This window comes from Ranitomeya imitator, chromosome 4 (assembly GCF_032444005.1).
Source record: "Ranitomeya imitator isolate aRanImi1 chromosome 4, aRanImi1.pri, whole genome shotgun sequence".
Taxonomy (NCBI): Eukaryota; Metazoa; Chordata; class Amphibia; order Anura; family Dendrobatidae; genus Ranitomeya; species Ranitomeya imitator.
The window spans coordinates 661,916,196-661,929,825 of NC_091285.1; the positions used below are offsets into that span (position 1 = coordinate 661,916,196).

General features: G+C 57.8%; 1 protein-coding gene across 3 annotated transcripts in view; it reads right to left on the bottom strand.

Annotated features, from left to right (window-relative positions):
* Positions 1-13,630, bottom strand: part of SLC44A2 (solute carrier family 44 member 2 (CTL2 blood group)) — a 1,192,885-nt gene that overhangs the window by 42,385 nt on the left and 1,136,870 nt on the right. The window contains exon 1 of one of the 3 annotated variants that reach the window (XM_069767109.1): positions 2,388-2,514. The exons of the other annotated variants lie outside the window; for them this stretch is intronic. Within the exon in view, the coding sequence (XP_069623210.1) occupies positions 2,388-2,421 (34 nt within the window). The 5' untranslated portion in view covers positions 2,422-2,514. Of the gene's footprint in view, positions 1-2,387; positions 2,515-13,630 lie in introns of those variants that run through there. 3 annotated transcript variants of the gene reach the window in all.

A 13,630-nucleotide genomic window follows, 5' to 3' on the forward strand; every position in this document is an offset into this window, starting at 1 on the left:
ATCTGTTTGTTTGTTGGGGGATCACAGATAACCTGTTATTTTTGGCGGACTGTAGAAAGTGGACCTTTTTACAGGTGTATTTTTGTCCCCGGAGATTGGCACAGAGATCCATGCCAGGAGTAATCTTCTTATGAGGGCAATGGCCTGACTTGTACAAGATATAATGCCAAGATAATCTTCCGACTTCAGGGTTATGGGAGAACTGGTTTGTGGATTAGCGAAGGATAATCTACCTGTTAGTAGCCATAACTGGGTCATCAGACAAACCGTTAAAGGGAACATTTCATTGGATTATTTCATTTAACCTGTGTACTTCTTCCAATTACCGCTGCTCCACTGATTCCGGAACTGTTTTTCTTTTTCTTCTGCGTCCTTCCGTCCCAAAGTTATGCCCCCCAGTAATGATGGTGTAGATTTTCCCCTTTTCCCTCCCAACTGGGCGTATACCCTAGAACTCCTCTGTGGGCGCGGCCGTGATTTGATTGGCCAGCAGTAGAGGAGAACGCGCAAAAAATTGATATGGTACACGCCCAGTTGGCTGAAGGGAAGATTTTCACCATTATTTTTGAAGGGGCATAACTTTGGAACGGAGGGGCACAGAAGAAAAAGAAAAAGTGTTCCAGATTCAGCGGAGCAGGGGCAACTGTAGGAGGCGATCAGATTAAGTTAAAAAAAAAAATTAAATTAAAACGGTCTTCTACCTTACATCTTCAACCTGAGGTGCTACAGCTGTTGAGAGACTACATGTTGAGAGTTGTAGTTTCCCAAAAGTTTGGGAGTCACAGTTGTGAGGCCAAAGTCTTTTAGTCACTAAGGTTGAACTATAAATGCCTCAATTTTCCAGATCCCTATTGTAGATCCTTATGGTATGTTCACACGTGGCTTTTTTTTTGCAGCGTACGGATGTAAAAACACGACTAGTGTGAGTGATGTTTTCCTGCCATCACTCACACTAGAACGTTCCTTTTTCGTGATGGAAGGGCCCCTTGTAAGCAGACCATTGGGGTGACGCTTTACGGCAAAACGCCACTTTAGTAGCGGAGGGGGTCCCGCGTGGAGGTGGAGGAATAGAGTTCTTGTGCGCCACCTGGAGATGTACTGGAGATGTTCTCTAGGGGGCGCCGTTTGGTTTACATAGGTCTGTCCCACGCTCTATACATATAGTGACCATTATATACGGTCCATATAGTGCCCCTATGGATGTGGCCTATAAGGACCCTCCTCGCCCGGCCTCAGCCGCTCAGTCACCTTTTCGGTACCGAATTCCTGCACAGTTTATGTTGGGAAGCCGCGGACGGCCGCTGTTGGTTTAGCCTTATTTACTACGGATGAAGAGCTCCTTTCATTACTCAGGCCGCTGCCCTCAGCTTGTCCTGCCCGAAACATCACAGTCCACAGTCAGGGTGCTACCTGCCGACGGTTATCCCCTCATAGGGGGCAGAGACCGGGACCACTAGGCTGTGGGGGTTCGTGGTGATCCATCACCCAAAGATTGGGACAGGAGCAGTTCTCTCCCCCTGCGCCAGTTACAGCAGACAGGTCCTCTCCCCCTGCGCCAGTTACAGCAGACAGGTCCTCTCCCCCTGCTCTAGTTACAGCAGACAGGTCCTCTCCCCCTGCGCCAGTTACAGCAGACAGGTCCTCTCCCCCTGCTCTAGTTACAGCAGACAGGTCCTCTCCCCCTGCTCTAGTTACAGCAGACAGGTCCTCTCCCCCTGCGCCAGTTACAGCAGACAGGTCCTCTCCCCCTGCCCTAGTTACAGCAGACAGGTCCTCTCCCCCTGCGCCAGTTACAGCAGACAGGTCCTCTCCCCCTGCACTAGTTACAGCAGACAGGTCCTCTCCCCCTGCACTAGTTACAGCAGACAGGTCCTCTCCCCCTGCACTAGTTACAGCAGACAGGTCCTCTCCCCCTGCTCTAGTTACAGCAGACAGGTCCTCTCCCCCTGCACTAGTTACAGCAGACAGGTCCTCTCCCCCTGCACTAGTTACAGCAGACAGGTCCTCTCCCCCTGCACTAGTTACAGCAGACAGGTCCTCTCCCCCTGCACTAGTTACAGCAGACAGGTTAGTCAGTGCTGGGTCACTAGTCACACACTGCCACTGGCTCGGTTCGCCGCTAGACGTAGCAGGGTGTAATTACATTTGTGGGGCTGCGATATTTGCGCTCCGCCATATCTGGTGAGGAAGTATAAGGCAGTCCCATGCAAATCTGCATCCAGGAGCTGTGCAAATAAAGTCAGCTCTGCTACATCTGTACACAGAAGCACACCCTGCATCCCCGGAGAGAGGGTGCTGGTATTGAGGCACCACCAGTGTGTGCACATCACCACCACCACCCCCTCAGCCCTCCTGTGCCCCCCACCAGCACAGCCGCCATCACTTACCATGCTTCCCATAGTAGTTCTCCTGGTCCCCCATGCTGCTGCGCCTCCTGTGTCACCCCTGCCTGCTGCCCAGTGCCCACTCCTCCACCTCCCCGCCTGCCTCTATTTTCTCAGCCTGTCTTCTCCCCCACCCATGTCAGCTGCTCCCAGTCACCCAATTACACCTCTCAATCTCCTCCAAACTGGTCCAACTGGTGTCAGGTTCATAGCAGAGGGGGAGGGCAGAGCAGGGCCGGACCCAAGGCACGGTGGTCGTACAGAGGGGGCAACAATAAGGAGCGCAGCTGCTGTGTGGTGTCAGGGGGCAGTGACAGCGGGGAAAACCACCATCTACACTGTGGACATGGGGCAGTGAGGGGAGACCACCATCTACACTGTGGACATGAGGCAGTGAGGGGAGACCACCATCTACACTGTGGACATGGGGCAGTGAGGGGAGACCACCATCTACACTGTGGACATGGGGCAGTGAGGGGAGACCACCATCTACACTGTGGACATGGGGCAGTGAGGGGAGACCGCCATCTACACTGTGGACATGGGGCAGTGAGGGGAGACCACCATCTACACTGTGGACATGGGGCAGTGAGGGGAGACCACCATCTACACTGGACATGGGGCAGTGAGGGGAGACCACCATCTACACTGTGGACATGGGGCAGTGAGGGGAGACCACCATCTACACTGGACATGGGGCAGTGAGGGGAGACCACCATCTACACTGTGGACATGGGGCAGTGAGGGGAGACCACCATCTACACTGGACATGGGGCAGTGAGGGGAGACCACCATCTACACTGTGGACATGGGGCAGTGAGGGGAGACCACCATCTACACTGTGGACATGGGGCAGTGAGGGGAGACCACCATCTACACTGTGGACATGGGGCAGTGAGGGGAGACCACCATCTACACTGTGGACATGGGGCAGTGAGGGGAGACCACCATCTACACTGGACATGGGGCAGTGAGGGGAGACCACCATCTACACTGTGGACATGGGGCAGTGAGGGGAGACCACCATCTACACTGTGGACATGGGGCAGTGAGGGGAGACCACCATCTACACTGTGGACATGGGGCAGTGAGGGGAGACCACCATCTACACTGGACATGGGGCAGTGAGGGGAGACCACCATCTACACTGTGGACATGGGGCAGTGAGGGGAGACCACCATCTACACTGGACATGGGGCAGTGAGGGGAGACCACCATCTACACTGTGGACATGGGGCAGTGAGGGGAGACCACCATCTACACTGTGGACATGGGGCAGTGAGGGGAGACCACCATCTACACTGTGGACATGGGGCAGTGAGGGGAGACCACCATCTACACTGTGGACATGGGGCAGTGAGGGGAGACCACCATCTACACTGGACATGGGGCAGTGAGGGGAGACCACCATCTACACTGTGGACATGGGGCAGTGAGGGGAGACCACCATCTACACTGTGGACATGGGGCAGTGAGGGGAGACCACCATCTACACTGTGGACATGGGGCAGTGAGGGGAGACCACCATCTACACTGTGGACATGGGGCAGTGAGGGGAGACCGCCATCTACACTGTGGACATGAGGCAGTGAGGGGAGACCGCCATCTACACTGTGGACATGAGGCAGTGAGGGGAGACCGCCATCTACACTGTGGACATGAGGCAGTGAGGGGAGACCACCATCTACACTGTGGACATGGGGCAGTGAGGAGAGACCGCCATCTACACTGGACATGGGACAGTGACGGTGAGGGGAGACCGCCATCTACACTGTGGACATGGGGCAGTGAGGGGAGACCACCATCTACACTGTGGACATGAGGCAGTGACAGTGAGGGGAGACCACCATCTACACTGTGGACATGGGACAGTGAGGGGAGACCGCCATCTACACTGTGGACATGGGGCAGTGACTGTGAGGGGAGACCGCCATCTACACTGTGGGCATGGGGCAGTGAGGAGAGACCACCATCTACAATGTGGACATGGGGCAATGAGGGGAGACCGCCATCTACACTGTGGACATGAGGCAGTGACAGTGAGGGGAGACCGCCATCTACACTGTGGACATGGGGCAGGGAGGGGAGACCGCCATCTACACTGTGGACATGGGGCAGTGAGGGGAGACCGCCATCTACACTGTGGACATGGGGCAATGAGGGGAGACCGCCATCTACACTGTGGACATGGGGCAGTGACAGTGAGGGGAGACCACCATCTACACTGTGGACATGGGGCAGTGACTGTGAGGGGAGACCGCCATCTACACTGTGGACATGGGGCAGTGAGGGGAGACCACCATCTACACTGTGGACATGGGGCAGTGAGGGGAGACCACCATCTACACTGTGGACATGGGGCAGTGAGGGGAGACCACCATCTACACTGTGGACATGGGGCAGTGAGGGGAGACCACCATCTACACTGTGGACATGAGGCAGTGAGGGGAGACCACCATCTACACTGTGGACATGGGGCAGTGAGGGGAGACCACCATCTACACTGTGGACATGGGGCAGTGAGGGGAGACCACCATCTACACTGTGGACATGGGGCAGTGAGGGGAGACCACCATCTACACTGTGGACATGGGGCAGTGAGGGGAGACCGCCATCTACACTGTGGACATGGGGCAGTGAGGGGAGACCGCCATCTACACTGTGGACATGGGGCAGTGAGGGGAGACCGCCATCTACACTGTGGACATGAGGCAGTGAGGGGAGACCGCCATCTACACTGTGGACATGGGGCAGTGAGGGGAGACCACCATCTACACTGTGGACATGGGACAGTGAGGGGAGACCACCATCTACACTGTGGACATGGGGCAGTGAGGGGAGACCACCATCTACACTGTGGACATGGGGCAGTGAGGGGAGACCGCCATCTACACTGTGGACATGGGGCAGTGAGGGGAGACCGCCATCTACACTGTGGACATGGGGCAGTGAGGGGAGACCACCATCTACACTGTGGACATGGGGCAGTGAGGGGAGACCACCATCTACACTGTGGACATGGGGCAGTGAGGGGAGACCACCATCTACACTGTGGACATGGGGCAGTGAGGGGAGACCGCCATCTACACTGGACATGGGACAGTGAGGGGAGACCACCATCTACACTGGACATGGGACAGTGACTGTGAGGGGAGACCGCCATCTACACTGTGGGCATGGGGCAGTGACAGTGAGGGGAGACCACCATCTACACTGTGGGCATGGGGCAGTGAGGGGAGACCACCATCTACACTGTGGACATGAGGCAGTGAGGGGAGACCGCCATCTACACTGTGGACATGAGGCAGTGAGGGGAGACCGCCATCTACACTGTGGACATGAGACAGTGAGGGGAGACCACCATCTACACTGTGGACATGGGACAGTGACTGTGAGGGGAGACCGCCATCTACACTGTGGACATGGGGCAATGAGGGGAGACCGCCATCTACATTGTGGACATGGGACAGTGACAGTGAGGGGAGACCGCCATCTACACTGTGGACATGGGGCAGTGAGGGGAGACCACCATCTACACTGTGGACATGAGGCAGTGACAGTGAGGGGAGACCACCATCTACACTGTGGACATGGGACAGTGAGGGGAGACCGCCATCTACACTGTGGACATGGGGCAGTGACTGTGAGGGGAGACCGCCATCTACACTGTGGGCATGGGGCAGTGAGGAGAGACCACCATCTACACTGTGGACATGGGGCAATGAGGGGAGACCGCCATCTACACTGTGGACATGAGGCAGTGACAGTGAGGGGAGACCGCCATCTACACTGTGGACATGAGGCAGTGACAGTGAGGGGAGACCGCCATCTACACTGTGGACATGGGGCAGGGAGGGGAGACCGCCATCTACACTGTGGACATGGGGCAGTGAGGGGAGACCGCCATCTACACTGTGGACATGGGGCAATGAGGGGAGACCGCCATCTACACTGTGGACATGGGGCAGTGACAGTGAGGGGAGACCACCATCTACACTGTGGACATGGGGCAGTGACTGTGAGGGGAGACCGCCATCTACACTGTGGACATGGGGCAGTGAGGGGAGACCACAATCTACACTGTGGACATGGGGCAGTGAGGGGAGACCACCATCTACACTGTGGACATGGGGCAGTGAGGGGAGACCACCATCTACACTGTGGACATGGGGCAGTGAGGGGAGACCACCATCTACACTGTGGACATGGGGCAGTGAGGGGAGACCACCATCTACACTGTGGACATGGGGCAGTGAGGGGAGACCACCATCTACACTGTGGACATGAGGCAGTGAGGGGAGACCACCATCTACACTGTGGACATGGGGCAGTGAGGGGAGACCACCATCTACACTGTGGACATGGGGCAGTGAGGGGAGACCACCATCTACACTGTGGACATGGGGCAGTGAGGGGAGACCACCATCTACACTGTGGACATGGGGCAGTGAGGGGAGACCGCCATCTACACTGTGGACATGGGGCAGTGAGGGGAGACCGCCATCTACACTGTGGACATGGGGCAGTGAGGGGAGACCGCCATCTACACTGTGGACATGAGGCAGTGAGGGGAGACCACCATCTACACTGTGGACATGGGGCAGTGAGGGGAGACCACCATCTACACTGTGGACATGGGGCAGTGAGGGAAGACCACCATCTACACTGTGGACATGGGGCAGTGAGGGGAGACCACCATCTACACTGGACATGGGACAGTGACTGTGAGGGGAGACCGCCATCTACACTGTGGGCATGGGGCAGTGACAGTGAGGGGAGACCACCATCTACACTGTGGGCATGGGGCAGTGAGGGGAGACCACCATCTACACTGTGGACATGAGGCAGTGAGGGGAGACCGCCATCTACACTGTGGACATGAGGCAGTGAGGGGAGACCGCCATCTACACTGTGGACATGAGGCAGTGACAGTGAGGGGAGACCACCATCTACACTGTGGACATGGGACAGTGAGGGGAGACCGCCATCTACACTGTGGACATGGGGCAATGAGGGGAGACCGCCATCTACATTGTGGACATGGGACAGTGACAGTGAGGGGAGACCGCCATCTACACTGTGGACATGGGGCAGTGACTGTGAGGGGAGACCGCCATCTACACTGTGGGCATGGGGCAGTGAGGAGAGACCGCCATCTACACTGTGGACATGGGGCAGTGAGGGGAGACCGCCATCTACACTGTGGCCATGGAACAGTGAGGGGAGACCACCATCTACACTGGACATGGGGCAGTGACAGTGAGGGGAGACCGCCATCTACACTGTGGACATGGGGCAGTGAGGGGAGACCACCATCTACACTGTGGACATGGGGCAGTGAGGGGAGACCACCATCTACACTGTGGACATGGGGCAGTGAGGGGAGACCGCCATCTACACTGGACATGGGACAGTGACTGTGAGGGGAGACCGCCATCTACACTGTGGGCATGGGGCAGTGACTGTGAGGGGAGACCACCATCTACACTGTGGGCATGGGGCAGTGAGGGGAGACCACCATCTACACTGTGGACATGGGGCAGTGAGGGGAGACCACCATCTACACTGTGGACATGAGGCAGTGAGGGGAGACCGCCATCTACACTGGACATGGGACAGTGAGGGGAGACCACCATCTACACTGTGGACATGAGGCAGTGAGGGGAGACCGCCATCTACACTGTGGACATGAGGCAGTGACAGTGAGGGGAGACCACCATCTACACTGTGGACATGGGGCAGTGAGGAGAGACCGCCATCTACACTGTGGACATGAGGCAGTGAGGGGAGACCGCCATCTACACTGTGGACATGAGGCAGTGACAGTGAGGGGAGACCACCATCTACACTGTGGACATGGGACAGTGAGGGGAGACCGCCATCTACACTGTGGACATGGGGCAGTGACTGTGAGGGGAGACCGCCATCTACACTGTGGACATGGGGCAGTGAGGGGAGACCACCATCTACACTGTGGACATGGGGCAGTGAGGAGAGACCGCCATCTACACTGTGGACATGGGGCAGTGAGGGGAAACCGCCATCTACACTGTGGACATGGGACAGTGACAGTGAGGGGAGACCGCCATCTACACTGTGGACATGGGGCAGTGAGGGGAAACCGCCATCTACACTGTGGACATGGGACAGTGACAGTGAGGGGAGACCGCCATCTACACTGTGGACATGGGGCAGTGACGGTGAGGGGAGACCGCCATCTACACTGTGGACATGGGGCAGTGAGGGGAAACCGCCATCTACACTGTGGACATGGGACAGTGACAGTGAGGGGAGACCGCCATCTACACTGTGGCCATGGAACAGTGAGGGGAGACCACCATCTACACTGGACATGGGGCAGTGACGGTGAGGGGAGACCGCCATCTACACTGTGGACATGGGGCAATGAGGGGAGACCGCCATCTACACTGTGGACATGGGGCAGTGACAGTGAGGGGAGACCGCCATCTACACTGTGGACATGGGGCAGTGACTGTGAGGGGAGACCGCCATCTACACTGTGGACATGGGGCAGTGACGGTGAGGGGAGACCGCCATCTACACTGTGGCCATGGGACAGTGACAGTGAGGGGAGACCACCATCTACACTGTGGACATGGGACAGTGAGGGGAGACCGCCATCTACACTGTGGACATGGGGCAATGAGGGGAGACCGCCATCTACACTGTGGACATGGGACAGTGACAGTGAGGGGAGACCGCCATCTACACTGTGGACATGGGGCAGTGACGGTGAGGGGAGACCGCCATCTACACTGTGGACATGGGACAGTGACAGTGAGGGGAGACCGCCATCTACACTGTGGACATGGGGCAGTGAGGGGAGACCGCCATCTACACTGTGGACATGGGGCAATGAGGGGAGACCGCCATCTACACTGTGGACATGGGACAGTGACAGTGAGGGGAGACCGCCATCTACACTGTGGACATGGGGCAGTGACGGTGAGGGGAGACCGCCATCTACACTGTGGACATGGGACAGTGACAGTGAGGGGAGACCGCCATCTACACTGTGGACATGGGGCAGTGAGGGGAGACCACCATCTACACTGTGGACATGGGGCAGTGACAGTGAGGGGAGACCGCCATCTACACTGTGGACATGGGGCAGTGACAGTGAGGGGAGACCGCCATCTACACTGTGGACATGGGGCAGTGACTGTGAGGGGAGACCGCCATCTACACTGTGGACATGGGGCAGTGAGGGGAGACCGCCATCTACACTGTGGACAAGAGGCAGTGAGGGGAGACCACCATCTACACTGTGGGCATGGGGCAGTGAGGGGAGACCGCCATCTACACTGTGGACATGGGGCAGTGACGGTGAGGGAAGACCGCCATCTACACTGTGGCCATGGGACAGTGACAGTGAGGGGAGACCGCCATCTACACTGTGGACATGGGACAGTGACAGTGAGGGGAGACCGCCATCTACACTGTGGACATGGGGCAGTGACGGTGAGGGGAGACCACCATCTACACTGTGGACATGGGACAGTGAGGGGAGACCGCCATCTACACTGTGGCCATGGGACAGTGACAGTGAGGGGAGACCGCCATCTACACTGTGGACATGGGACAGTGACAGTGAGGGGAGACCACCATCTACACTGTGGACATGGGACAGTGACAGTGAGGGGAGACCGCCATCTACACTGTGGACATGGGACAGTGAGGGGAGACCGCCAACTACACTGTGGACATGGGGCAGTGACGGTGAGGGGAGACCGCCATCTACACTGTGGACATGGGGCAGTGAGGGGAGACCACCATCTACACTGTGGACATGGGACAGTGACAGTGAGGGGAGACCACCATCTACACTGTGGACATGGGGCAGTGACAGTGAGGGGAGACCACCATCTACACTGTGGACATGGGACAGTGACAGTGAGGGGAGACCGCCATCTACACTGTGGCCATGGGACAGTGACAGTGAGGGGAGACCGCCATCTACACTGTGGACATGGGGCAGTGACGGTGAGGGGAGACCGCCATCTACACTGTGGACATGGGGCAGTGAGGGGAGACCACCATCTACACTGTGGCCATGGGACAGTGACAGTGAGGGGAGACCGCCATCTACACTGGACAGTGACAGTGAGGGGAGACCGCCATCTACACTGTGGACATGGGGCAGTGAGGGGAGACCACCATCTACACTGTGGCCATGGGGCAGTGACAGTGAGGGGAGACCACCATCTACACTGTGGACATGGGGCAGTGACAGTGAGGGGAGACCGCCATCTACACTGTGGACATGGGACAGTGAGGGGAGACCACCATCTACACTGTGGACATGGGGCAGTGACGGTGAGGGGAGACCGCCATCTACACTGTGGACATGGGGCAGTGAGGGGAGACCGCCATCTACACTGTGGACATGGGGCAGTGAGGGGAGACCACCATCTACACTGTGGACATGGGGCAGTGAGGGGAGACCACCATCTACACTGGACATGGGGCAGTGAGGGGAGACCACCATCTACACTGTGGACATGGGGCAGTGAGGGGAGACCACCATCTACACTGGACATGGGGCAGTGAGGGGAGACCACCATCTACACTGTGGACATGGGGCAGTGAGGGGAGACCACCATCTACACTGGACATGGGGCAGTGAGGGGAGACCACCATCTACACTGTGGACATGGGGCAGTGAGGGGAGACCACCATCTACACTGTGGACATGGGGCAGTGAGGGGAGACCACCATCTACACTGTGGACATGGGGCAGTGAGGGGAGACCACCATCTACACTGTGGACATGGGGCAGTGAGGGGAGACCACCATCTACACTGGACATGGGGCAGTGAGGGGAGACCACCATCTACACTGTGGACATGGGGCAGTGAGGGGAGACCACCATCTACACTGTGGACATGGGGCAGTGAGGGGAGACCACCATCTACACTGTGGACATGGGGCAGTGAGGGGAGACCACCATCTACACTGGACATGGGGCAGTGAGGGGAGACCACCATCTACACTGTGGACATGGGGCAGTGAGGGGAGACCACCATCTACACTGGACATGGGGCAGTGAGGGGAGACCACCATCTACACTGTGGACATGGGGCAGTGAGGGGAGACCACCATCTACACTGTGGACATGGGGCAGTGAGGGGAGACCACCATCTACACTGTGGACATGGGGCAGTGAGGGGAGACCACCATCTACACTGTGGACATGGGGCAGTGAGGGGAGACCACCATCTACACTGGACATGGGGCAGTGAGGGGAGACCACCATCTACACTGTGGACATGGGGCAGTGAGGGGAGACCACCATCTACACTGTGGACATGGGGCAGTGAGGGGAGACCACCATCTACACTGTGGACATGGGGCAGTGAGGGGAGACCACCATCTACACTGTGGACATGGGGCAGTGAGGGGAGACCGCCATCTACACTGTGGACATGAGGCAGTGAGGGGAGACCGCCATCTACACTGTGGACATGAGGCAGTGAGGGGAGACCGCCATCTACACTGTGGACATGAGGCAGTGAGGGGAGACCACCATCTACACTGTGGACATGGGGCAGTGAGGAGAGACCGCCATCTACACTGGACATGGGACAGTGACGGTGAGGGGAGACCGCCATCTACACTGTGGACATGGGGCAGTGAGGGGAGACCACCATCTACACTGTGGACATGAGGCAGTGACAGTGAGGGGAGACCACCATCTACACTGTGGACATGGGACAGTGAGGGGAGACCGCCATCTACACTGTGGACATGGGGCAGTGACTGTGAGGGGAGACCGCCATCTACACTGTGGGCATGGGGCAGTGAGGAGAGACCACCATCTACAATGTGGACATGGGGCAATGAGGGGAGACCGCCATCTACACTGTGGACATGAGGCAGTGACAGTGAGGGGAGACCGCCATCTACACTGTGGACATGGGGCAGGGAGGGGAGACCGCCATCTACACTGTGGACATGGGGCAGTGAGGGGAGACCGCCATCTACACTGTGGACATGGGGCAATGAGGGGAGACCGCCATCTACACTGTGGACATGGGGCAGTGACAGTGAGGGGAGACCACCATCTACACTGTGGACATGGGGCAGTGACTGTGAGGGGAGACCGCCATCTACACTGTGGACATGGGGCAGTGAGGGGAGACCACCATCTACACTGTGGACATGGGGCAGTGAGGGGAGACCACCATCTACACTGTGGACATGGGGCAGTGAGGGGAGACCACCATCTACACTGTGGACATGGGGCAGTGAGGGGAGACCACCATCTACACTGTGGACATGAGGCAGTGAGGGGAGACCACCATCTACACTGTGGACATGGGGCAGTGAGGGGAGACCACCATCTACACTGTGGACATGGGGCAGTGAGGGGAGACCACCATCTACACTGTGGACATGGGGCAGTGAGGGGAGACCACCATCTACACTGTGGACATGGGGCAGTGAGGGGAGACCGCCATCTACACTGTGGACATGGGGCAGTGAGGGGAGACCGCCATCTACACTGTGGACATGGGGCAGTGAGGGGAGACCGCCATCTACACTGTGGACATGAGGCAGTGAGGGGAGACCGCCATCTACACTGTGGACATGGGGCAGTGAGGGGAGACCACCATCTACACTGTGGACATGGGACAGTGAGGGGAGACCACCATCTACACTGTGGACATGGGGCAGTGAGGGGAGACCACCATCTACACTGTGGACATGGGGCAGTGAGGGGAGACCGCCATCTACACTGTGGACATGGGGCAGTGAGGGGAGACCGCCATCTACACTGTGGACATGGGGCAGTGAGGGGAGACCACCATCTACACTGTGGACATGGGGCAGTGAGGGGAGACCACCATCTACACTGTGGACATGGGGCAGTGAGGGGAGACCACCATCTACACTGTGGACATGGGGCAGTGAGGGGAGACCGCCATCTACACTGGACATGGGACAGTGAGGGGAGACCACCATCTACACTGGACATGGGACAGTGACTGTGAGGGGAGACCGCCATCTACACTGTGGGCATGGGGCAGTGACAGTGAGGGGAGACCACCATCTACACTGTGGGCATGGGGCAGTGAGGGGAGACCACCATCTACACTGTGGACATGAGGCAGTGAGGGGAGACCGCCATCTACACTGTGGACATGAGGCAGTGAGGGGAGACCGCCATCTACACTGTGGACATGAGACAGTGAGGGGAGACCACCATCTACACTGTGGACATG